This window comes from Drosophila mauritiana, chromosome 3R (assembly GCF_004382145.1).
Source record: "Drosophila mauritiana strain mau12 chromosome 3R, ASM438214v1, whole genome shotgun sequence".
Lineage (NCBI taxonomy): Eukaryota > Metazoa > Arthropoda > Insecta > Diptera > Drosophilidae > Drosophila > Drosophila mauritiana.
The window spans coordinates 16,030,215-16,056,989 of NC_046670.1; the positions used below are offsets into that span (position 1 = coordinate 16,030,215).

At 43.8% G+C, this 26,775-nt stretch overlaps 2 protein-coding genes across 5 annotated transcripts; both read right to left on the bottom strand.

Annotated features, from left to right (window-relative positions):
• Positions 1-391: 391 nt before the first annotated feature.
• On the bottom strand, positions 392-2,367 carry LOC117145215 (protein midgut expression 1). Its single transcript, XM_033310782.1, has 4 exons — positions 2,295-2,367; positions 2,142-2,229; positions 696-899; positions 392-635 (listed from the first exon to the last, which is right to left on the bottom strand). The coding sequence occupies exons 2-3, from the start codon at positions 2,174-2,176 to the stop codon at positions 707-709; spliced, it is 228 nt and encodes a 75-aa protein (XP_033166673.1). The 5' UTR covers positions 2,177-2,229; positions 2,295-2,367; the 3' UTR covers positions 392-635; positions 696-706.
• A 677-nt stretch (positions 2,368-3,044) lies between these two features.
• LOC117142454 (cadherin-86C) lies at positions 3,045-25,190 on the bottom strand. 4 transcript variants are annotated; one of them, XM_033306430.1, is made up of 12 exons: positions 24,291-25,184; positions 13,571-14,349; positions 12,934-13,017; positions 12,732-12,857; positions 12,518-12,667; positions 12,347-12,461; positions 10,277-10,469; positions 8,059-9,376; positions 7,865-7,995; positions 7,081-7,171; positions 6,426-6,622; positions 3,045-6,357 (listed from the first exon to the last, which is right to left on the bottom strand). In XM_033306430.1, the coding sequence occupies exons 2-12, from the start codon at positions 14,345-14,347 to the stop codon at positions 3,723-3,725; spliced, it is 5,817 nt and encodes a 1,938-aa protein (XP_033162321.1). In that variant the 5' UTR covers positions 14,348-14,349; positions 24,291-25,184; the 3' UTR covers positions 3,045-3,722. The 4 variants fall into 4 exon arrangements, 2 of the variants coding, with proteins under 2 accessions (XP_033162321.1, XP_033162320.1); XM_033306429.1 differs by having other exon boundaries at positions 7,865-8,013; XR_004459563.1 differs by lacking the exon at positions 7,081-7,171 and having other exon boundaries at positions 6,265-6,357; positions 24,291-25,190.
• Positions 25,191-26,775: the final 1,585 nt, after the last annotated feature.

Consider the following 26,775-nt stretch of genomic DNA (forward strand, 5'->3'; position numbering starts at 1 on the left):
GGCCATGGTACTTGCACATAAGAAAGTATGGGTATTTATGCCAGTGCGATTATTTATTTTTTCCTATTTTCGTGTTACTTTTTCGTATAAGCTGTTTATCAAATTTTAGCGTAACACAGATTCTAGTTTCTAAGGAAGTTTTAAGAGCACTTCCGGTTGTTTGTAATCATTTAAAATGTAATTTCCAGAAGGCTTTATTTCCCCCATCACCCAACATTTTTTTTTTTCATTTTTATGTCATAATAAAAACGTTTATAACCAAAAACGTGAAGAAAAATACCTTAGTTTTTATGTAAATACCCATTAATAATGAAATAGGCCCACATTGAGTAGCATTGCTATATTAATGTCAAAACATTTTCTTTTTATTTCATTTTGTAAAGTAGTATAATCTGTCTTTGAACATCATAAATATTTATTTATAAAATCTTTTGCGTTAAAACATCTTTTACATTAGCTGGAGATTCACAATAATATTTTGAAGGTGTAATATTTATTTGTACTGATACTGAAACAGTTTAACAATTATCCTCTTCTAAAAGGCTCCAGCGGTGTTTGTTTCTGTAAATAGGTGGCAATTAATCTGGATGAATGGAATTATGCAAAGCGTGGATAATTTTTCGCTGTGTACTAATCTGAAATTGTAGTTTATTGAATGCTTAATGTTCTTCTATTACAATTTGATATCTTCTTACCATAGTCGATTTTATTTGCTTAGGGCATCCTTTATTTTATCATATCCCGACTGGATATTTTCGGTTACTTTATTGGTAATCTTGGTAACATCATCCTCCTTTTCGTAGTAGGCAATGAAGTAGATGGCCAATCCGACCACGATGCCGATCACCAGAAATCCACTGATGATGGAAATAAGCACACTAAGTGCACAGTTGAAGCAGCTAGAAATGTAAATAAGTTATTATTTGATTATTAAATTGGTTATCATACATGTTTTCATTATAATTACTCGCATTATCCCCAAAGAACGGGACAAAGTACATTTCTCATAGAAATGATGCAATACTTTGGAATTAATTACGCATGAAAAGTTGTCCAATAAAAATGCACCCCAAATTACAGTAGTAGATAAATTTCCACCCCATCAGTGAGTTAACAACTACGTTTTGAGGGCCAAGAGCTGGCATTCCAACGGAAATGCGAAACCGGCGCCGTGCTGCCGGTTGTTGGCTAAAACCGAATGGGGCGGGATATGGAGATTCCTGAGGGTAGATATGTATTTAAGGAATAATTCCGTCGCGCCTCGATGGAGCCAGGACTTTCTGGTGCCAGATGGTACATAAGGGGAAACTAATGCGTCGCACAGTAGTAGTACGAAATGCTCGACATGACCACATTTTTTCGTTTGTATCTCATAGATACGCAAAACGCGGTTCTTCAATTCTGGTCAGTGTGCGCGAATATGAACAAATAAATATGTATACACTATGTGCGCTAACATATAAACGAGTGCCTTAGGAAGCGTGAGCTGGAATAATAATAAGTAGTCTTCTTGTGGCTACCATGTTGCATGTCATGTACATATATACATATTTCACAACAAATATGCGTATGGAACCATGGACAATTAAGTAATTCATTCTGCCAGCTGAATGTTTGTACGGATGCGATGATGATATACCATCGAAAGTGGATACTGCTACTTTCAGGTAGAATGTGTCTGGGTACGGATTCTCGTGTGGTTTGTTTACCTGCTCTCACTGTTTATTGTTCAGTTTCGATATGAAAACCTGTATGTATAAGAGTTGCAAGCGAAAATTCGCACAGGCGATTTCCAGTTTTCTCTGAACTCGGCTTCCGCTTTAAAATTACACTGCTCTCATTCTGTATATAAATAGTATAGTTAAAACAGCTCCCTTGTGAGAGCTTTCTGGGAATATAAATGTTTTCATGGGAATCATACATTTAAGTATGTAAATAATGAAAACTGAGCTATCAGGTGGTTGCACACTTTCTTATCTTATTTGCCGTCTTACTCATAGTTCGCGATCTATTTATAATCCATGCCAGAACTAAATGCTTGCCCACTTATAGAAGACTTCTTGCACTTAACAAAAACTCACTTATCTCCAACTTACAAGATGCTAGAGCCTTACAATGCTAATCTAATTATTCCAACTTACCAGCAGGCAACATTTCCGGCCAGACACTTGCACATGTTGTTCTCGTTTTTAGTTCAGACGATTTCAGATGAATATAAACAATTTGGTTCTGCAATTAAATAATTATTAAGACCATTACACCCGTCTGAGATCAGAAAGATATATCGAGCTTACAATCAAAATCAACCGCCTTTGTCGACTAAATTTGTTTAACTAACCCAAAGAGAATGAGAATGAGTTTATGTGGTTCGAAAACTTCTCTGTCATACATGTTCGACGTCGCACAGTGGCGCGAGGTCGATTAGTTCGTCTTCAATATTAATCAAAATATTAATAAATTAAAACAAATTAAAATATTATATAATTAAATGTCATCAAATTATTATACAAAAATGCATTATATTGAAATTAAATACATATTCTTTCAGCCAAATCTGGAGTTTGTGAAGATTTCTATAGCAGCGTTACCAGTTTTTAGAATCAAGGGTAATTTATGTATTTTTTTAAATAAAAACTTAAGTGGATTGGAAATTGGCTTTCATGATTCTTTAATTCAACTTAATGATGTGAATTTTGTTTGAAGTCGTGTTGCAAGCATCTTACAACTGTCTCCCAATTGTTCGATTCAGTAGAAGAGAAGTATCTAATGAAAGAATATCTTTGATTTTTGCTTGCCCTTGAGAAGAAGTACTTGATGTGAAAAGTATGAGCTGTACAAACTTCTTATACAAATGCCTAACGATTCGGGGTGAGAAGTTCAAGAGAGCGTAAACAATATAAAAAAAATTTAAAATTAACCCTAGGCGCATACATATGTCGTTGCCCTTCAGCATCAAAAGCGGATCAAGTATAAGTGTTTTTAACATAATGGCGCACTAAATTTACCGTTCCATTCCCTTGATAAAAATACAATTTTTGGATTAATTGGATTTATTTAAATTTAATTAAAGTATTTACAAAAACTTGCTTTCGATTTATTAGATTATATTCGCAAGTGTTTTCAATATGGCAGGCATCTGTTTATTCGACTGCAAAATATACACTAACTTACGTACATACACATTTGCACAAGTTTCTGGTAGGAAAGCACTTGGTTATGACTTCTGGGCTATAGCTACAAACGTATATATGTACACAGATCCATTAGACACTATCCACATAAATATTCTTAACAATTTTGGTCATACATAGTAGAGTAGTTAATGCATATAGGATAGAGTTGAATACATTTGTGGTACAAATCGAGCGACAAGACCTCGAGATTGGACAAGTAGCAATCGTTCTCATCCATATCATACCACTTATCTAGGCATAACGTTAGATATAAAACTTTGAACTACATCTGTCGGCTTATGAGTAAAATGAAATCGGCTAACCGGATCCGTATCCGGATCCCGATCCTAACGTATTTTCGGTGCACGGAAACGAATTGAACATATCTCAACATCCCGTAGACTACGAATATGGAGTAACATGCTGGCTTTTGGTGTATATGATACAGTATTGCAGATAGTGTTGGTTCGATGATTCGCAGGTAGGGAGCCTTTGAGGCTATCACATATGATTGTTCCTTTCTTTTGTAGGGGCTTGGAATGGATCGACCTACGAGTACTGCGGCGACTCTCCGCCCGAGTTGATCTTCTTCACCCGGCTGACATCGTCGTAGGCGATGGAGAAGACGCTCTTCTTCTCGGCAATGGGATTGCGACGTCCCAGGCTGTTGAGCAGTGAGTTCATCGCTATTCCGGAATCGTGATCATCCTCCAGTGTGGATGCGTTTAGCTGCTTCTGTGTAGGATGCCCCGTTCCGCGATGCTCCACGTAGATCTTTGAGTTGGACACCTTTACTTCGTTTTCTCGGATGGGTGAGGGCTTGGGCTTGGCCTCCTTGCTGGTCTTGGACTCTCTGCCGGACTTGGATTCCTTTCCGCCGGCAGCTGCATGTGGCGGAGTCTCGGGATACATGTAGTGGGGCAGCTTGGTGGGAGCAGCTGGGACCTCTAGGGCGTTCTCCCTTTCGAAACGGTGCTCCGAGTGCTGGAGCAGTGGGTGATTCGTGTCAGTCTCGATTTTTGGTTTGTGCTGCTTGTTTAGGGCTCGGTCCTCCTTCAGCAGTCGACTGCCTTTTGGTGGAGATTTCCTGGGCGCTGGTTCCGGCTTGTACCGGCCACCAGTCTCATCATATTCCTCAACGTCCTTGGGTTGCGCCGTGATTCTGGTTTTCGAAACCCGCTTCTCCGCAGCTCCCACCTTCTTCTTGCTGGATGGCTGTGACTTTGATGACTCGGTGGAGGTGCGTCCACTAACAGATGACTTCTTTTTGTTGTAGTACCACTCCATGTACTTGGGTACATTGCGTTCTTCGAGTTCGAGGCCCGCCAGCTCTGTTTCACTCTGGTAACTGCGATCGGTTAGGGATCGCTTGGAGCCAACTATTTCCGTGGAGGTGGACATGAGCTTCCTACCGTTCTCAGTCACCGTGGACTCGTACTTTGAGATGGACACTCGGTTATCTGGCGGCTCTGAGGATGTCTGCTTCCTGGAACCCCTTTTGGAGCTATCGCGCCTTGATAGTCGCGGCATGGCTTCTGGCTGGGAATCCGTTGGTGACGACTTTCTTGGAGGCCTTTTGCGATCTACTGGGTTTTCCGGCTCCACATAGGTTTTTTCTTGCCTTCGGTACCTTTCGTTCTCCTGCGCTCGACTAGGATAATTGGTTCTGATCACAATCTCGTCCCCATCCGAATCGATAGAGTACTCCGTATCATCCTCATCGAAGTCGGCATCGGAGTGCTTGTAGTACTTCTCTACCTGTATTTTCCGAATGCTGTGCGATCCCGGACTGGCCAGTTCGTCCATGGAGTCGCTTATCTCCATAAACATATCGCGGTTATGGGAATCCGATTCGGATCTGTGGCGATAGCCTGTTTCGCTTTCCCTGTTTCGGGATTGGTCCTTCCGACTTTCGTCACTCAACTGCTTGCGCAGGATACTCGTTTTGGTCTCCCTTAGAGGTTTCTTGGGTGGCACACGTTTCTTCCTCTCCTGAACTTCCTCTTCTTCTTTGATGGGAGTCCGAATCTTGCGTTTCACCTCCTCCACCATTACGATCCTCTTGCGAGGCTGCCTTGGCCGTTTTTTCGTCCTCCTTCTCTTGATCCAGTAGACTCCTTCGGGACTATTTGGCGGATTGAAGCGCACGTACTCGTATCCGTCTTCCGACATGGACTCGTCGTTTTCGCTGCGGGCTCTTCGGCGAGATGGTTTCGCCAGTGAAATTTCGGGATCCAAAACGCCATCGAATCCCTCTGTCTGAGTGCCAGCATCGCAATCCGTCTGAGTTCCTATGGCCATGGACTGGCCGGGAAGACTCTGCGTTTCCAATGCCACTTCGTGTTGGGTGTACGCATTCTCCAACTTCTCCTTTTCCATCAAAATCTGTCGGAGGAGTGCATTCTGCTGCTTGAGTGAGTGCTCCAGTTCGTGGGTAAGTGACTGATTGGAGACAGCTGGCTGCATCTGCTGATCCAGGGAAACACCTTCGCCTGCTTGCACCGGCTGCGTGTGGATGACCTTCACCTCCGGCTCCAGTTGGGAGTAAACTATGCTATTTGGTCCCGATTTACCCAGCGGGAATGTATCTCCTTTTAGGGTCGATCCCTGCTGAACCTCATTGGGCATGGATTGTATATAGGTAGCGCCCGGAACTATCTGATAATGCTCTCTGATGATCTGCTTGCCATCCGGCTGCTCTTCGATGAACCTGCGCATCAGGATCTCCTTGCCGGAGTTGTCGACCATTAGCAACTGCGGATGGGAGAGATTACCCGCCGGTTTCATCGGGACATTCACATAGATGTTGTCATCGTCCAGGTTTAGGCCATCCCTAGTCTTATCTCTGGTCATCAGCTGAAGAATCTCCACGTTGCCATCCTTGATGAACAGCTCCCTTTTGCTTTTGAGACTATTGTGGGCGGTATTAAAGTCGATGTCACTCCCTCGATCAATCTCGTGCCTTCGCATGGAATCATCGTCGATGTGGCGCACTTCCGAGTCGTACTGCTTCCTCCGGGCGTACTCCTGCCTGTTCACCCGGGTCCGGGTGATGTGCTCCCTATCGCCCGCCAGATCGCGGTTCTCAATCACATCCTCCATGTATACGTCGCGGTCGTTGATCAGATTAGTCCTAGAGTTATGGAAATTAAGATGAAGGTCGTCTTTGGCTGTGCGGTTATGCCTGCAGGGTGAGTGGAAAAGGAAAAGGTTAAGTTCTGTTTGGTTTTGAGCCCTGGTTTATAATCCTACTTGATGCGAACACGTCGCTGCTGCTCCTCGGCGGATTGGATGTGTCGCCGATCGCCTTCGCCGATATCCTGGCTCCTTCCTACGTCTTCGTCAAGCTGTTCACGTCCATCGTGGAACTCCCAGCGGGTGGGCTTCGTTCGGGTATCTGGAGGTTTCTCCGCTGACCAGGCATCGCGTCTTCCCATCCACTCTGCGACCTGCAAGTGGGTTAGGAATTCAGTTTGCATAGGCTTATGAGTTTATACTAATCCGAAAAAGCGAAGTATATCTAAGGAATTTTAATATGCATGTGAAGCAATGAATCTTGAGAACTTTTCACTAAGCAGTTGCCTTTTGAAAGAAATGTAAAAACAATAATTAAGTTCAAATGAACATAAAATTTTAAATTTTAAACAAATATTCATAAAATCCAATGTTATTTACTTTAAACTGCTTTGTGAAATGCATCCTGGTGTTAGTTTTTGCACATGTTAGATATACTTCCGCATCCATTATGAGTTGTGCAAATTTTGCAAAGTGAAACAAATTTCGTAGTCGATAAGGAAATCAAAAATGAAAAACTTAAGATTGATAGCTTTTGCAATTTGGAATTTGGTAAGTGCGTTTGCATTACAATTTACTACTACAATTGAATTCGAAAAAGTTCAAAATCTACCTGAACAGATTTTGTTTGTTTTCCATTTGCCATTTCCCTATGCACTAGATGCACATCGTCTTCAGTTCTACTGATATTAACTATTCTTTTGCTACAAGAGAAAAATAAAAGATTATACATGGATAGAATGGTTGTGATGTGTGGTTGATTATGTGTAAATTATTCCAGAGTTCTTAAGATACTTGTTCATCGGCTTTGGAATTGAAACCAGTTTGTTATGATAATATCCATTTGACTCAGTTCTTATACTAATGTCGTTATGTTAAGAATGCAGTAGCATGCTTAAAAATTCAACATTTATTAGGCATCTTAAATATTTGACCACTTTGCATATGGCAGTCAAATATTTGCCAGTATTAACTTTACAGTTCGGCTCACTCATGATCAATTTAGCATTAGAAAGTCGCCTTTTAATAAAGATTATTACAACTAATTGGCAATAACGCTTTTTATAAGTGCATTCGTAACGAGTTTTTATGCACTCCAAACGTGCAATATTTACAATTACATAATTTCCATCTTAGCTTTTATCACTGCCCCCAAGTGAAATTGCGTAGTTTGGCATATAACAGTGGGGAGACTAAGTAGTTTTCATACCGAGATAGTTAAATAATCTTTGGAAAATATATTCTATGCTTAAAAGTTTAGATGATAATTGATGATAATTAAATGAAGCTTGTGTATTTTAATATGATTTTTCCAAATATTATTTGTTTCCCTGGAGGAATTTTTACGAACGTGTACTGAACCCATCCCCAATTGAATAATTTTTTTTGGTACTCACGTCGCCGCTCCGTAAAGTGGACACCAGGAGCAGATGCAGCAGAGCAGCAGGATCAGGATGGTCAGGGCCACCAGGGTGGCCAACAGGATGAGCAACCAGAAGAGCACCTTGTTCTCGGCCTTGTACTGCGTCTGCAGGGGAGTGAGAGTCTATTAAAGGCAATTAAGCAACCCGATCCTCCAGGATCCACTTACGTCTGTGCTGGAGGTGTCCTGCGGCATAATGGCATACGAGTTGTTGTGATGGGACAACCGTTGCTGGATCTCCGATATGTCCACCACGGAGGAGCTATCGTAGATCACGGTGGCCGTCACTACGCTTCGCTCCTTGATTCCCGGATTTCCCGCTGGTATATCCTTGGCACCCGGCTCATCGGGTCTCAGGGGTCGGATATTATGGATGTACACCTTGCCGCCTGAGAGGGCCGACAAGGTTTCTTCGGTTTTGGCCTTGTCCGGATTGTGTCCTGGCACCACAAACTTGACAGTGCGCTTCCGGCTCTCCGGTGGATAAACACGAATCGTGGTGGTAGAGAATCGCACCGGTACTCCCAGATCATAGGCCCGGGCTGTCAGGATGAATATATCCGTATCCTCATCATCCGATCCCGCCTGTCGACGTCTTCTCGTCTTGGCATTCTTCTTGGAGCGCAGGTGGATCTTCTCCCTAACGGTCAGCTCACCGGTCACCTTGTCCAGAACAAACTGATTGTCGTAGTTGCCATTGATGATCTCGTAGCGCACCTCGTTATTGGGAGCTGTGGCGTCCTTGTCCTCCGCATGGATAACAGCAGTGGTCGTGAAGCCCATCAGATCGTGTGTGAGTATAAACTCGTAAAGATCCTTATCGAAGATGGGCGTTTCATCGTTGACATCTATTAGTTTGATTATTAATGGCACCTGAGCTCGATTTCCCTCGCCATCCATGTCCCTGGCCTCCACATAGAGATGGTACTCGGGCATCACTTCCCGATCGAAGCCATGCTTGTTGGTGGACACCGTGATCAGTCCCGTCTCCGCGTCCAGATTCAGTGAGGTGTTCAGATAGCCTAGAATAGCCGTATAGCGCACTTTGCCGCCCAATCCGGAATCCGGATCGGTGGCGAGCACTTGGACCACCTTTGTGCCCGCCGTCATGTTCTCGGGAAGCTCTACGGAATAAGCTGGCTGCTCAAAAACCGGGGCATTGTCGTTCACATCGTTGATGTACACCGTAACGTTGACCAGAGCCGAGAGATTGGTCGCCGGACCGAGTTCCTGGGCCAGGATTTGGAACTGCACCGACTGCTGCTGCTCGTAGTCCAGCATGGAGTTGTCGCGCACCCGGATAAGGAACCCGGCACTTCGTTCCGCCACATTGGGGCTGATCTCGAACGTGCCGTTGTTGTTGAGCAGCGTCAGCGAGAAGACGCCGTTCTTGCCCGTATCATCGTCATAGACCCGCGGCACGTAGGGATCAACGAACGTCAGTGCGGTGCCTTGTGGGGCGTTCTCGTCCACCCTCGAGACATAGCTGCGGGAAAGGCGGAGCGGAGGAGCAGAGGAGAAGAAAAGTCGTGAGCCAGAGATTAGCATGGGGAAAGAACTTCGTGAACGCCTGTACACTGTTGTAAAGGCGTGCGACAAGCTACTTCTACACTCGTCAAAAAGCTGGGGACTAGCCACGTCATGGCTCATCTTACTAAGGTATATATATTATATGGACAGATCAAGGTTGGAAGAAATTATTTGCCACCTATAAAAGTGGTCTTTAAAACAATCCCAATAAATACTATATATATTATATTTAACAAACAGATCCAATTAGAATCAACCAACAAGCCAGACTTAAGCTAAGTTCTAAAGAACTGATGTTTAAATCGATCAGTTTCAATCTTCAGTTTGAAGAGCATTCTTGATTGAAGATCGCCCATTTCTCTGACTGCAGCCGGACTGGCAGTTGGCTGTTACCAGTTTGTCGGGAATTCGGCTGGGACCGACTGGAGTTCAAAGTTAGTGCGCATAAATGGATGCTGCAGTCGCTGATTTCAGCAGAAGAGTTTATAGTCCTCGTCTTCGACTTGGTCGTCTTCTAAGTCGTCGCCTTGTCGCCGTCATCGTCGTGGTTGCCTATGCCAAGAATTTTAGGACTTTATGCTAATGGACGCGGTTAAAATTTGTTGTTTGTGTTGGTCGCAGCTCAGTGGTGTCTTTTCGGTCTTTGTTTTGGGATAAGCAACATCACTCCTACTTCGCCCAATTGCACTTGGAGGGAGCAGGGATACAGGCAACAGGGAGCAGGGAGCAGGGACCAGAGATTCGGGACCCGGGACTCATAGTGGTTGAGCAGGTTTGCCCTAGCAAAGTCTGTTTTCTTTTCTTTTTTTTGTAGTATGCCCCCCGGCTGCTGCGATGGGAACCTGCTGGTACTTACTGATCGTTCTCGAAGTACGGCGGCGAATTGGTGCGATCGGGCAGAAAGAACGCCAATTGGACCGTGGAGGCCAGTGCGGGCGGCTCGTCACGACCCACCTTAACCTCTTCCGCAATTACGGTGAGCAGCACCGGATCACCCACATGCGTGATGAAGGCAATGTCCTCGAGGGGTCGCATCAGGAAGATCTCGCCTGCAATGCAAATAGCCGAAGCGTTGATTGATTTAATGCACAGGTTCGAAGGGTTAGCTATATTTAAGATTAATTGCATGGAGTTCCTGAAAATGAATACTCAAATTCCAATTAATCAAAGGAAATCATAACATAAAATAATAGCATTGCAAACTAGTACTAATCAAGCTGCTGCTTACTAAAGTAGTCTTATTTGAACACATTTTTCTGCAGAGAATTATCTGAGACCCATCAGTCACATCTCGAGGCAATTAGAAAGGTCAACTATGGGAACTTCAGTCTAGTTTTTTGCACTTTTTTCCGGTGTGATTTGCGTACTGGAAAAACTGAAAGCTGCAGCCAGCTGTAAATGCTCACAATCTGCCTGTGGGCCCAGCAGCGTTTTTCTTTTTGCACCACAGCCGTCATCAGAAAACCTGATAAATGGTGCATAAAGTTGGTAGTTCCCACGCCAAGTTCAGTGCACGTTGATTATGCTTTTTTCCCAATTTTTTATTGAACACTTTTTTTTTTGTACTTTTCCCCGGTGGTGGTCGTTGGGTAATATGCAAAAAGATTCTGTGCAGCTCGAGAAGAGAAGATTCCCACCCATAAACTTTCGGCGGATTAGCTGGCGCCACAGCCGAGGTTCTCAGAGGTTCTCAGAATCCAGAATTGGCTGATTAGCCGGGCCATCCATAATTTGAATAGCTTAGCAACTCGAAGTGCATACCTTGTATAAAAGAGGCAACATATTTAGTTATGCGTCGTTGCCGTTAAATAATTAGTATACTTCGTGTCTGCGAGCCTAAAAATAGCTGCAACACTGCTAATAAATCCGGGCAGTGGGAATATCGACCACAACGCTGTTAATTGTTTTGCCCCAAAGGGATTCCAATTTGAAATTCATTTGGCTAGAGCCAGCAAACTGTGAATCTTCGTGGCAAGAGTGCTTCCCACTGCACATGGCTAAAAGAAATTGTGGGTTGATTGGGGGAGGGGGAGTTGCATGAGGAGAAGGAAGAGGAGGAGGAGGAGGTGGAGGTGGAGACAGCCTGGCCATTATACTCGATGGTGGTGGTGGGGCAAGAGCGAGCGGCTCGGCCTTATAGCCAAAGTCATCAAAGTGCTACTGCCAACGAGACGAGACTAGCACGAAACAAGGAAGTCTCTGTGGTGGTTTGGGTTTGGGCCAAATTGCGGCACAGAACTTGGCCGCAACGAACGGGTATTGCCGTTGACGTCGGAGGAAGTTGCCTGGAATCGGAGAATCGGAGAATCGGAGAATGGGGGACTGGGGGATTGGGGATTCGAAGGCGGGGTGAAGATGGGTTTCTATCTAACGAGTCTGACGACAAAGCGGGTTGCCGTGTTGCTTGCAGTACTCGTACCACTCCACCGCTGCACCACTGCACCACTGCACCACCTGGTAGTTATGTTAATATCGGTTACCTGACGTTGTTCTGCGGCTATTTTCCTCTCGCTTATGCCTGGCATTTGTTGCTGCTATTGTGGTTTCTGATTTTCGTCCAATTTATTTTGCTTGCTTTACTTGTGGTCAATATTTTTAAGTCCGCTGCCCATGCGCAGACCATTTTTCTTGCTTCCTGCGACTATATTTGCAAAAGCTCGCCCCTCCCCATCCATGGGAATCTGCGATGCGATGCATCCGAGTTTGCAACGCTAAGACAAAAATGTTCCACTATCTATGCACTATCAGTGTCCCATGAAGATGTTATCTTATTTTATTACAGTGGCCGTTGGTAAGAGTAACCATTATATAGGCGTTCTAGCAACGATGACCATCACAAGAGGAATTAAAGTGTGTTATCTCCTTGATAAATGTTCGGACCTTGAAAACTAAGTGTGCTTCCGCATAGAGTACGTCCTTTACTTACCGCTTGTTTCGTTGATGTCGAAAAACGAGGTGAACGGATTGTTCTCGGATACCAAGCCGTAGCGAACCTCCCGGGGATTCCCCTTGTCACCATCCTCGGCATGGACTTGCAATATCTGAGCGAGCAGAGATATTGGAATTTATGTTCCTAAGAGATATGGAAAAGATATACCTTATCGCCTGGCAGTATTCCCGGTGGCAGTTTGGTCACTGGGGGAGCAGATGTGAACACTGGCGGCTGATCTTGAACATCCTGCACGATAACCACTATCTCCATGCCCGCTATATTGCGACTATCCTGACCAGGCTCAGCATAAGCATCCTTCGGGCAAAATGGTATATTTTCATTTATAGCTATGATTAATCTTAAATATATAAATACTCACATTGGCTAGTATCGTTAGATGGTACATGGCTTGCTTCTCAAAGTCTAATGGTCCCAGGAGGAAAACGGTGCCTTCTGTGGTCTCGGAAGATACGATTTTTTGTCTTATGGCAAACAGCGGAGAACCCTGTTGGCGAAAAGTACGATCCATAAATCATAAGCTCCGTTGGGTTAGGGGTCTCCATGGCCATCTTCCAACTTACCCATAACTCGAGGTAGACTGGTTTCTGGAACAGTGGATTCTTGCGCGCAATTACGTAATCCAATTCCGTGCCGCGTTTAGCATCCTTTAAAGATAAATCGGGGTTGGGGCTTATAACTTTTGATGATATTTCGGTTGGAGTAAATTACACATTTGACCCTGTCCGAATCCGCTTGTAATTTTGCACCATAACAATGATTATCGTGTACGAGCATCGCTTATGAAAAACGAATAGCATCTTCTCCATTGGGAGACGTGCTTCTAATGGCTTATCTGATTACTGCTTCATTAAAGTGGCTACACTTGAAGAAAATTCGTTGACTTGGCACGGCAAAGAATTTTAAGATAACCTACTATCGAAAATAGTATCTAAATGCCAAATAGTAATAAGAAAATAAAAATGTAAAAGATTAAATCTCTTTTATATAAATCTAAGATACGTAGCTAAGCCATTTCATTACTCCCTTTTCTGCTGCCCCTTGACTCCCTTTAATCCTAATACCTCTATAATAGAACTTTTTCCAAGTGCCCCAGCTCCTCTAGACGGATCTCTTCACGGGCGTTACGTGTAATTGGTAATTGAAACGTTCTGGCCGTGGCCACATCCACATGTGGATGGATGGGTGTAGTGTTCTCACCTCGGGTATCATTATGATGCCGGGCTTATGCGGGAAGATGAGGTCGTGCGGCGTGGTGAAATTGGTGGCCGTAATTGAGCAGAGTTGCGTGGTCATCCCGCCCTTGGTGTCCTTCACCGATACCTGGAAGTCATAGTATCTGCCCGGCTCCAGTCGTCGCTGGAGAACGATATTCGCCTGGCACACGGAATTGTACTTGGTGCAGGGAAGCGATTCCACCTTGACGGTGGAGGCGCTGGCATCGCCCACGAACTCGAAGGTCAGCGGATAGTCGAACTCCTCGTCGGTGGCACGCAACCTGTAGATTACCGAGTTGACCTGTGCGTCCGCCGGCACAAGAACCAGGCGCATGCGCGTGGTCGGATCGAACTTTGGGTCCGCTCCCTGGACGTGATGTGGACACAGAATGCCAATTAGGAGGCTGATTGTCAGCAGTCGATAGGCGGTCATTGCGCCCAACCAGGGACCAATTGGACCCAGTCGCGATGGCCAGTGGTGCTGCATCTGCTGGTTCTGATGATTGTGCTGCTGTTGATGATGATGCTGATGCTGATGATGATGATGCCGGTGGTGCTGCTTCAGGCGATGGTGATGGTGGTGCTGGTGATGATGGTGATGGTGGTGGTGCGGGGAGGTAGCTGGGGTGTAGTAGTAGCATTCCCTCTGCCCACTGGGCTCCTCAGCGGCACTCGTGCGACTGACAGGCTCTGTTCCCAGGCGGCAAAGCGGGACATGTGATCGGTTCTTCTCCGGCTGACTGCTACTTGTGGAAGCCATTTCTGGAAACAGAGAGATGGTCAAAATTTAAGGATTAGTACAAGCTAAAACATTGAATATAAGGGACTTAAACTTGGGTAGCAAATAAGTGAATTAATCAGTTTTTGATTAGTTCACCCAACAAAGAGAGCTCTACTTCCGTTGCTCTACAAATTAAATCAGTTATGAAATGGTATATTATTTAAGCCCAGAAAAATCCAAATTGAATATTCCCTGCTTTTGAGATGGTAACCTTGTTAATTTCAATTATAACGCAATGCGTATCAAATGAATAGTGTTAACTCGGAAATTAAAGGCAATTCAATTAGAGAGCCAATTTAGAAACGACTTGTAATGCATCATCGTGGATCAATTAAATGGTGCTATCAGAGCACCCGATCTGCATCTACGGATTTCCAAAAGGTTGTGTCTTGGGATTGGGAAGCGAACGTGGTTGTGCAATGCGCTGACCACGGTCCAAACCGCGCCGAATCATCGTCCCAAATGCATAACTTTTGTGGGCCAAGACGAATCCCAAGCACCAAGTCGGGACTGGATTGCAGTTGGCTCGCTCCGGGTGTGTGCAAGTGTGAACTATGTATTAAGGTTTAACTCGGCGTCCGGTGGTCGCTCCACAAAAGTGGTTGACTGACCAACCAACCGATCGACCGACCGACCAACCAAGCGACCATCTACTTTCATTTTCCATTCGGGGCGGTCTGGGCAGTGCTTGGAAATCGAATTAGATTTCATAATTAATACTGCAGCACTTTCATTTTTCCTTAAGCCATGTAGAGCCATGTAGCCATGACCAACAGATGAGGCCAATTTGTATGGCTTAACCGCAGTGGAAGTGGAGCTGGTCCGCGGCTGATAAATAATGCAATTAAGAGATCTACGACTGCTTATTTGTCGCAAACACGACGCTCTGTTTTTGGCACCCTGGCTGAACAAACTACTCAAACATCAGGCCGAGTTGTAATATTATTAATTAACAAAATACTCGGATACTTTGGCTTTATGCAATCGTGCTCCCCGAGCAAACGGCTTTTCACAACGATTAAGTCCAGTTGGTCAATGTTTTTCCGCCGCTTGTACTTATGTTTTATGTTTTTTTATTTCACTTTTTCGGTGCCATATACGTTTGTTCAACTGTGAGCAAGAGAAATGAGCAGTGAGCCGAAAAGCTAAGAGCTGAAAGCGTTTTGGCAATATGTTGAAATGGGCATAAATTATGAACTTAACACTTGAAAAGGTTATAGCTGTCCTAATTGCTTTTGTTTCGCCTAAAGAATAGCCGTCATAAATCGATTCGTGAAAAGGCTTTTCAACTAATGTTTTATTGGCCGCACTTGCATTACTTTCCAAATTGTTGTAAAAGGGCATTACTTTCTCACCTATCAGAGAAAATAGTCATAGTTGGGGGTCAATTGCGTAATTCCTTGCGGTTTTCACACGTATTAAAATCATATCGCATATTACGCTAGCAATTAAAGCTTATTTGCCGAAAATGCAGATCTACTAATCTGTGCCGAATTAATAGGTATTTAACAATTTATAACTAATGTGACAACATAATAACTTTCGTTTTGTTTGAGCCAAGTTATTATGCGTGTTGAGATCGTTATCATCTCATAAAATAACCAGCAGCAAATAGCCGAAAAGCTCTTGATGACCTTTATGTAACTTGGCGCAATTAAGACGCCAGATGAAATGTCGATTCATCCGATTCAGAGGGTAAGATGGGGACTATATGGCTGGATGACAGGTAGCACTCGTTTTTAAGTACATGAGTATGTGCCTCTCGGCCCAAAGAACACCATGTATAGCTGATAATTGGGCTACGATGTGTCTTGGCTAAAGAGTTTCGCTCTTGAGCCATCATATCGGTCATCATCACAAAGCCGGGTTTCAGAATTGGTAACGCGGTCATTCAAGCGGTCACGTCTCGTCTGTCTAAACGCGAAAAAATTTCATTACGTTTAATCATGTGCGACAATTACAAGCGGTACTTTAGACGCATTTCTCCGAGGCTTTGGTAAAAGTATAGCCATTCTTTATGGTCTACTTGCTGCTGAACAGCACTACAATCTCGTTATTCTAATGAAAATTCCATAAACCTTAGGGAATGTGTTTCTTCTCGCTTTTTGCTCAGTTTTTTTTTTTTTTTCACTTAATAGCTGACTGATGGCTTCTTGGGTGGAGATGAAAAGACAGCGGCCAGCGAAGGAAATCGAGAAATAGATCGCGACGGCTTTCGGTTTTCTTAGCCCAAATTGCTCAAATTGGTAAGTACACACACAACGTGAAAGATGATAAAACTCGGACCGTAACGCTGACACAAATGACAGCGGACATTAAACGGTGTTGAAATGACAGTGTAGAGCTTTTATTTCGCTCTTTTTTTTCACTCATCCGAGTGCCAGGTTGACCAGCAGTTGAGCAAATTGAGGGTCTCCGGCTCCGACATCCAGTGGCAATCTCTGTACACAAAAGCAAGAAGGTTGGATAAAAAAACGACCATTCTGGATGCTCGATTACAGGAGAATCGGAGAAGCCGGCAGACAGTAGCCGCCGAGCAGGCGAATCATTGACCAAATCCTGGCACTGAAACTGGGACTGGGACTGGGACCATTTGCTGGCCGCATTTGCTGGCCCTTAGCGTTCACGTGTGTGCTGCACGTAATTACAAAACTGGCCAAGAGCAGCAGTGGTTATACACTGCGAGAAAATGTGGAGCATGGGGAGAAGGATATAGTTAGGATATATGCATCTTATTGGAAGTTAAATTACATAGTCTTGCCACATCTGAAACCTAGCTACTTTAACTTTCATATAGAGAAATGCACAGTTTGGTAGTTGTAGTTGGTATATTTTTCTCTCAGTGCTGCTCCTTTTGGCCCGAACCGAACGTCGGCTGCTTAAATTGCGAGCTCAGACTTTTTTGCGAACAGCTCGGCGGTGAGCTATTGGCAATCCGGTTTCTTGTCCGTCCCGTCCGCCGAACGGCCGTTCGTGCTAGCTGTATTTGCCAATTTCCAGTTTGTGCAGCTGCATCTAAGTGGCATCGTCGAGTCCTTAGCCACAAGCCAATGACCAGTTATGTCAGTCGGATCCCAGGCAGCCCCACTTGGAGTTTACAGTCTGCTGTTTGGAGCATGCAGCATGGAGCTTGCAGTTTGGAGGCGAGGCTATGGCCACCCGACACCCTCGCTTTTGGTCGCCAGCGTGTTGCAATATATTTTGTGGCTGCCGCTGCCGCGGCGGCTGCTGCCCGCATTTGGCTTAGAAAGGCTAAAGTATAATGAATCTGTGTTATATGTGCATAGTATGCACACCACTGGCCGCCCGGCTGGCCCGATAATGCATTCAATTTGCAAGTATATCGCCAGGCCCAGTACGGTTCCAAATCCACATCCAACATCGAAGTCCACATCCAAGTTCCCAGTTCGCAGTTTCCCGGCTGCTGTTGCGCAACAATTGTAACACACGGCACACAATATTTGTGCCATTTGACCGAATTTCTCTTAACACATATATATACATATGTATATATGTGTTCCAGCCGGATCGGAGCGGTCAGACAGCTTGCCTGGCTCTGGCTTACTGGCTAAATGGCTAACTGACTAACTGGTCAACTGAATCTACCACTGGCAATGAAGTTGGCCCGGTCTTGGGTCTCTCCATCGCCATCGCCATCTCCATCTGGAGCTGGAGCTGGAGCTGGATCGGCAGCCAACGCCTTGATGTTTCGCTATTTGCTATTTGCTATCTGCTACTTCTGCACCATCTATATATAGGATTAAACAATCGTTCACATAACGCCACGGATTCAGGCAAGACAACATTTCTTCGCAGAAAGGAGTATGAGTCAGTTGAATTTATTACCACCCAAAATGGCTTCATTTGTGCCGCTCAGAAATGCCTTTGAAATGGGGAACACTTGGGCACATTAATGCCAGAGTCACCGTAGCCTTGTTTATCAATTGATGGCCTAAATAGAGGCATTGTTTAAAGAAATAAACAGCTGCTTTAGGTAGCACTTAGCTATTTAGGTTGCTAAGTGAAGGTATTTTAAATTAAGTTAAATTGTCGTACTTAGATGATTCATTAGGAACTATTGTAGCTATAGACATTTCTAATATTTTATTTAAAAAAAGATAAAATCGTAGTCTTCGTAAGCAGAGGATTAATAACTATTATTATTCATTTTATGACAATTTTTCTTGAAACTTTCGTTAGAAATAATGCCTATCATCAAATAAAAATATAACTTGTGCCTTATCTTCTTTGAAAAAAAAAAAAAACAGAAAGTAGCTTTCCCATTTCGATTTCCTGATAATTTAAGGTTTCGTTTATAGACAAAATTACAATAAAGGATATTGCCAGCGATAAAAAAGGAACATTAAAAACGTTCGCTTTAATCAGGAAGCTGGTAAAAGAAAAACTATATTGCTTGCCTACGTTCCTCAAGTTTATGAAACAGTTTCGTTTTTATTGGCTTGCAATCGCCACAGCTGTCGGAAAATTTGGCCAACTGCATTTATTATTGTGTCGCGAGTGAAGGGTATGTAAACTTCGACCCGCTGCCGATGATCAATGTCTTCCTGCTTTTGGGCCAAGTCTGCGGTCTAGTCGCTGGTCTAGTCTGCGGTCTACGGGCTATAGTCTATGGTCTATAGTCTTTGGACCATGGTACGAGTATATCCCCACTCCAAAATCGGGCGCGCCTCAGCCAAAGCTCGTGAGTTCACTCTGGAGCAAAACAAGATTTTGGGCGTTGTTCAATTTTTCGGGCTGGCCTGGCTCCGGTTCAAAATCCAACTGCAACTTCCACGGCACGCAGCTTCGTGAGCTCTGCACTTTTGTCTCTTTTTTGCAATAGTTTTTTCTGTTTTTTCTGTTTTATTTTTTGGATTTGGCTTGGTTTTCGAAGTCGGGCTGGGCTGCAACTGGCTGCGACTGCGCCGTGGCTGCACACAAGTAGAATGAAAATTTGTGTTGCAAATAAAGTTGAACCTGATGGCAAACTAATCTGCTTCACGACAATAGAGCTCGCAGCCAGACAGCGGGCAGCAACAAACTGCTGCACTGCGAGAAATTTGCAAGGTTAAATGAGCTAGAACTGGAATATGTTGACCAAATGAAGTAAAACAAATTGGAAATGAAATAATACAATAATACAAGCATAGTTATCTATGATTCTAGAATTTGTGGTATTAAAAATGAAGACCATAATACATAGTTCACATGATTTAAGAAGAGAATAAATGACTAGACCTAACTTTCAGCATTGTAAATGATTTTGAACAGTATCAAGCTTCCCTTGAAATGTTCGAAGTGCAAACATTTTTTCTCAGTGCAGCCGCGAGTAGACGGCGAAGGCAGCTAGCGGCGCAGACTCGTAATCAACGTTTATTTCGTGGCTCGTTCGTGTCCCCCATGCGACCGTCGACCGTCCTTCACCAAGCTAGAAGCCCCGTCTATCCTTTCCTGTTCGGACTTCAGGGGGTGGGGCTCAGACCAGGGCGGATTGGGGAATGTGGGGATAGGGGGATAGGGGCTTTGGAGCTGGGTCTAAGCTGGCTCTGTGGTCTAAAGTCTGGAGCTGGAGCTGGAGCTGTTGCTGGAACAGTGACTGGGCCCAAACCCGAACCCAAAAGCCGCCGGCCGTTCCTTTCCGTCTTTGGGCTTTTGTCTGTCTGTCAGCTCGTCAGCAAACACACAGATATTTATGCATGTATTTGCAGTCAATTTTTGCAGTGTACGTACATATCTGCATCTATAAAGTTTTTATTGCCGCAGCTGCAGGCGTGTTTCTGGGTGCGCCTCGCTGGGTAAAATAAATACGCATAAAGGCGATATAGCTTAGCAAAATGGAAACAACAGGGATAACTACTGCTGCATGTCTGAGAACGGCAGCATTTTTAATATATTATTCCCGTATTTTAATTGCGGTCCATAAAGTGCTCGGCGACCACTGATTATTCAATCGCCCATGGGTAAGTCATATCGATGGGCTAAGCATCAAGCGCACAATTAAAGCCTATCTATAAATATATATATTTTGGATTTATCTGTGGAGAAATAATTTCTAGATTTAAATCTATACTGTTATGTGGTTGGATAACTGTAAAAGTTAATACTCGTATGATGGATGGCTTATTGCACTTTTACCATACGAAATGCCATTATTTCCCAAGCTATAACTGGTTTCCTATCAGCAAATCAATGTTGACTCAAATACCTTGGTGCTTTCTAAGAATTTTCATTGTACTTGTGAATTCTTGGCAAATACCAACGGAGGGCGAGACAATAATGTGTGTGCTTTAAAGTGTCTCGAAGGCAAGCCTTTCATTTATTTTAAAAAATAAAATAAAACAATTCTATGTGCGCTGTTAATGTGATAATTACTAAGGGCCACATTTGAAATACAACTAATTTGGCGTAATAACACTGGCACTTATCACTATTATCTTTGAATGTCAAGTTTGTATGGCTTGGCTGACGGCTTGTACGTGTTATGGATGACTAAAAACTTTTTTTTTGTTGAACTATGGCCGTTTCCCCAGATTTTCTAATTATCGTCGGGGCCGACTGTGATGTTTTCCTTTCATCTCAACAATTCCAAGCAGTTGGCAGCCAACGTTTTTTTATTTTTTGTTCGCCTTTGTTTCAGTCATTTTCCTATAATTAACAAAGAAACGCACTGCGGCGGCCTAGACAAGGTTCAGCTGCAGGCTCCCAACTATTGAGTGAGAAACTTGGCCCACAGTTCACAGTCAATTGTAAATGAGGAGCACAAACAATGTTTTCTTTTGGTATCCAAAGGGACCTCAACAACTCCCCAGATCCAACTCGGATGTGGACCCGACCACGGGGGCTGGACCGCAGACCATTCGATTAGTCGGGGTGCCAACGCCAACGCCGACGTCTTGCATCTCCAGTTTTGGATCTGGAATCTTAGGCTTTGGGCTTTCGGCTTTCGGCTCCCATCTAGCCATCGCCATCGCCATCATCGTCTGATAAATATTAAGAAACCCCACAAACATCTACAGCGTCATCGCCCGCGCCTTCTTCTATTGCCCGGCTTTGCCTGGCTCGGTTCGTCTCGCCTGTCGACTCTACTACCTTTTTTATATTTTTTTTTTGGATCCGTCATGCTGCCGCTTTGTTTTCGGGCCACGGTTCCTACAAACCCTAGCAAACGCAGCGAAAAAATAAAATAAAAATGTAAATAAAAGACCCCAATGAATGCAATAACAGCAATACCAGCGAGCAGCGTCATAAAATGGTGCGTGGGATTGACAGCGAAGACAGATACCGAGATGGTCTTAGCTTCGACTACGACCATGGTCGCAGGGCTCCAGAGATCCCGAGTCGACTCCTATTCCACCCGGGGCATAGCGATCGGCAATCGGATGCGATCCTCCAGCCGGCAGCGTGTTGAGTACTCAAATTGAATCTCGACTTTATCGGCACCCAGCCACGGAACGCTGGCAGACACGAAATTAATTGGCTTAATTTATGTGAACTTTTATAAGAAAATGCACTCAGGCACTCTTTGGCGAGTTGATTTACATTTATTTTCGCATTGCCAGCGCGGTTTAAATACCCATCCCGTCGTCTTCTAATGCTTGTTTGGATTGCAGTTAAGCCGCATCAACGGCAACATCCAGGCTCCAACGCTCCATAGGACACCATCCATTCAACTGGGATGGTACGTAATACTAAAAAAAAAAAATTAAAGAACGCCTTTGCCGTTGGCCAGCCTTCAGCTCAGTCTGCTCCTCAGTCTGGATTACCAACCGTCATCGGATGAAGGAAGCCTCGCAGACGGCCAGACAAAGACTGTGACTGATGGCTTGCTGGCGGATCAGGGGCCTACGGCATTAAGACACTCGGCAAAAATCATATGCAAATCGACAATAAAAGTGACTACTCTCATATCTTAATGCCACCTACTATTCATTTATTCCTTCAATTTTCCATTTCTGTCACTTAACGTGAATTTATATCAATGATATTAGTTCCCATTAATTGTCAGTTGAATGTCTTTATGGAACATATATCTTTTCGGACTATCGCATACAAACCAAATTGAAGTGTTTCGAATCGTTTAATTAAACGCTAGTTTCTTTCAGTGCTTAAAGAACAAGATTGGAATTGGGAATGGAGTGGAGGCTAGGGCTATTTTGAAGAACAGAAAATCTATTTGCAGTCGTTGTAAGGAATCGCCGCGTCGTTGTAGGCCATAATTGCTCTCCTCAATAAAGCAAAAATTTATTTCCACTTTGGCAAATGGGACGCGCTGAGAGTTGGCCAAGAGGGTAGTGTAGTGCTAGTGTTTTGGCCAAGAGCTGCGCGGCATGGGAAATGAAGAGCGGGCCAAAAAGCCAGACTGCAGCGGCGACATTGTGGGCGTCGAGCATAAATAAATGTCTTTATGTGCCTTCGCGCAGTTATTGTTCTTCATTTTGCATGCGGTCGGGCCAAAAGGCTTCAGACTCCGAATTGTGTTTTTAAAACCTCGGTTGAACGACACTTTAATGACGCCACACTGCGTTGGGCAACCGGCGAGAACTAGTCGCCATTACGAGTTGAGGTACGTGGATGTGCGTCCCGTTGCCTCGCGGCAATCGAAAGACTCAGGCAACGAACGCGATTTTTCGATGCCCATGCCGATGTGCGGTCGCTGTAATTCACTTTAAGCGTCTCCGGGCGCTGTTAATCGGGTTGCAGCGATCGACGCATGGCTTTCCAGTAGTCTAATTTGCCGTTTTAGTTGAGGCCAACAGCCTGCCCCCAAATTAATAAATATGCCCGGTTCGACGCGTTGCATAAAAAAGAATAACCATAAACGAAATAAATCATAGACCGTCGACCCAAACCGACTGCACCCCTCAGCGGCGTGTCGGATTTTTTATAAATGAAAGCAAGCGGCAGATCGATGGCCGGGAAAAAGTTAAACTTTCGAGAACCCAGAGCCAAACGAGGCACGAATATATGTACGTTTTCGATGCTCAGGCACGCACGGGACGGCATATAAGACACACAGCACACAGCACTGCCATTATGGATAATTCTGCAGCATAAATTTTAAAATGCCGCAAAGCTGTCAATTTTGGCACTGCCCCGAGTAAAGTGGGTCAGGCAAGGTCGCTCCGGTGTTGTTGCTGCCGCTCAGGTAAGTGGCCAGGTATGTAGTTTGCCTTTGCGTTTGAGTTGGAGTCTCTGTTTGCTTTTGCGTTGGTAGCTGGTAGCTGTTAGCCATGTTCGTGTGGCTCGATATATACAGATATGTATCTGTATATATATAAAGCAACTTGGCTAGTTCCTGCAGCAGCAGTCAACTTACTCGCTGGCTGCAGACGAATGTACATCGTTATGTAATCCATCAACATGGACCGACCGAGCGACCGATTTGATTAGATTCACCATATGGTTTGATGTTTCGAGTATTTATGGGGGATCATCCCACAAATTACCTCCAAAGTAGGTGTTTACCGGAAAATCATCCGACGATATCTGAGATTTCAGAAGGAAGGTTGGATAGATTGTCAAATTTACGGGCTCTGTTGAAATCGATTGCTACTTAACAAAAGATCAGTAATTAAATTTTTCGAAATAGAGACATAATGATTAAATATCGACAGACGGCATTTAAGTTTCATAGTAATAGTTAATAGAGAACTTAAAGAATGTGAATATTTATAGAATGCATAAATGTTAATACATACATACAGCGTCAATAAAACTTAAATTATTTTTCAATAGTTTATTTTTATGACTTACAACTTTTTAGATTACCTAATATGGCAAGGGAGAGTTGGTTTTGACTTGAACTTTGTTTTATTTGTTATTTATCTCGTCTGCATAGACTTGATTTATATATTTAATTTTCTCCCTCGCACATCAGACATAAGTTGATTAAATATGTACATACAAACTAGTTCAATTATACCTTTTGAATGGTTAAAAAGTGCTGCGTTGTGAACTCCGGTGAAAAATCGTCGTATCTTCACAGTCTGACTTTTAATTTCAACTTTCCATGTGGTCGGTCGCCTTATTTATGCAACCCGAATTCGAGCACTTCACTGCTTTTGTTTGTCGTTTGTAATCAGGTGATTGACATTTTTGGACCCGCACTGAATATTAATAGACTGTGTCTTAAATTGACTGCATCACTTTTTGGCCACTGATTTAAAGGCACATTTCTGAGCGTTTTTTCACCAACTATCCTTCCGCGTCCAGCACGTTTTCAATAAATTCAATCTGAAGAGTCGAGAAGCCCAAAGAAACCGATTGAAAACCGAAACTGAAACCTAACCGTGTTTTCTAAGCGGCTCAGATAACCAATTTGGGACTTCGCTTGAATGAACCTCGAACGACCTTGCCTTCGGATTAGATCAAAGTCGATCAGATCGGTCAGATACGAAATTAATGGGGATACCGATCGGGCAGACCTGTCAGTCACTACTAGGAAACCATTCTTTGCGTAACTCAACACCGAAGCTCATTTATTTTGGGAACTTGGCGAATTTGCTAAACGTTCTTTTGTTCGCCGTGCTGGAGTCTCCGATTGCAGAAACATCAAAAGTATTTACGTACAGCAGCGTCAGCGGTTCAGCGTCCACATTAAATTGCTGCAATTATACTGCCTGACCAGCAGCTCCACAATCTCGGTCTCCCCGAGTCCCGATTTCAATTGCAATTCCAATACCGATGGCGATCGCGATCACGATTTAATCGCAGCTAGACATGGTATAGCATAGTATAGTATGGCATAGTCGAGGCGATCCAATTTCGATTCCGATCCGATCCGGGTGTGTTGCAAAGCGCGCCGACGACAAAGTGCTACTGCCGACGCCAATGGTCCGGAAAGAGTGCTGGACTAGTGGAGCTTATCTGGACGCGAAGAATTCTCCGCAGAAAGCCAGAGCGCGAGTCTTCCGAGACGCAGAAAGCCGGTTTCTCGCTCTCTCTCTCTCTCAATCTCTTTCCTCTCTCTGGAACCGAAAGCAAGGCAATGGCAATACCCACTCTTGTTTTTGTGGGAGCAGCAAACCCGTTTCGCTCGCCGGTAGGTACAACAACCACTCTGCTCCACTCCACTCCACACCACTCCACTCCAATGAACCTTGATATATTCCCAATAATAAACAAGCCTGAGAACTATCGGAAGCGGACGAGTCCGCAATTAATCCTGCAGCTCTTGTATTCGGTTGCGTTCGCACATGCAAATGGCGTTTTATTCAATTATTCAACTATTGGCCACAAATTTGCACGGCTTATACAATAGGTAATTTGTTAGCGATTTTCGCTGATTTCAATTGAGACATGAAGCCATTATTGCATGTTATATATCGCTGCTTATTTCGACGATTTTATTGTCGCCTTTTCAAGCTGAAAATCAAAGCACTTAATGAATTTGGCGCTTCAGCAGGCAAACAATAGTGCCACATTTAAATCTTTTAGTGCGTTAGTTGCCTACCTATATTTATGCTTCATTTAAAATTTCGAAAGGGTTGCAGTATATATTTATCTATTTCAGCTCCTTAGAGGTATCGCAGAACGCATAAAATATTTTGTTGTTTACTTGTAATATCGGCTTCACAACGGGCTTTCCATCAGGTGGTGGTAATATTTCTTATTACCTACTTTAAATATTTTTAGTAGTTTCCGAAAGGGTCTTAAAAGTAGATTACCTAGATGTGCCTGAATTATGTAATGCTGACTGCATTTAATATCTAGTTATCTTTCGAAATATGTAATTTGGATTTGTTTTCTTGTCGACAGGAACATATTGTAAAGGTCATTGTTTTTAATTGTGCTCGAAACTGAGACCGTGACTATGCTAATATTCAAAACCGACATGTTTTCGATTAATGACTTGTGTATGTTTAATTAATTTGGTCAAAAGACCGCACCCCCCTCTTAGCGGCCAGCAAATTAAAACATTTAGAGAACCAATGTTTTTCGGTTTGGATTTTCCTGGTGGCGTCGGCCCGGAAAATGCTACACACGAAATTGCAGTAATTCGATCATGTTTTCAGCTTGTTCAATATGTGTAATCGTGTTCTGTGCTATTTATCTTGTGACCTGCATCTAATGCAGCCGGCAGAGCGCCGGAGCAGCCTATCGTAGGTACATTAAAATATTTTTCCTATACCAATACCAGACCAGTGCCGCTGTCTGCTGTCTATAGGATATTTATACATGGGGCCAAAAATGAAGGAAAAACGAACACAATGAGGGCGGCAACCTAAACGAGTTTACCGCCGAATCCCAGGCCCAAAACCCAAGACAAGAACTCGGAGCAGCAGATGTTGAACCCATTTCTCATATTAACCTCCGTGCGCATGGAGGTTTCTTTACAACTTTTGCTACGGCTGCAGTTGGAAAAACTTGAGATTTGGCCAAGGGGCCCACGTGGTGACACACTTTTC

Coding starts and splice junctions, on each gene's coding strand:
- LOC117142454 (XM_033306429.1), bottom strand. CDS start 14,347: ATGGCTTCCACAAGTAGCAGTCAGCCGGAGAAGAACCGATCACATGTC. Junction 8,014..8,058: donor AGGACACCTCCAGCACAGAC/GTAAGTGGATCC, acceptor TGCCTTTAATAG/ACTCTCACTCCCCTGCAGAC. Junction 7,172..7,864: donor CCACTTTACGGAGCGGCGAC/GTGAGTACCAAA, acceptor TTTCTCTTGTAG/CAAAAGAATAGTTAATATCA.
- LOC117145215 (XM_033310782.1), bottom strand. CDS start 2,176: ATGTGCAAGTGTCTGGCCGGAAATGTTGCCTGCTG. Junction 900..2,141: donor GCCGGAAATGTTGCCTGCTG/GTAAGTTGGAAT, acceptor TTACATTTCTAG/CTGCTTCAACTGTGCACTTA.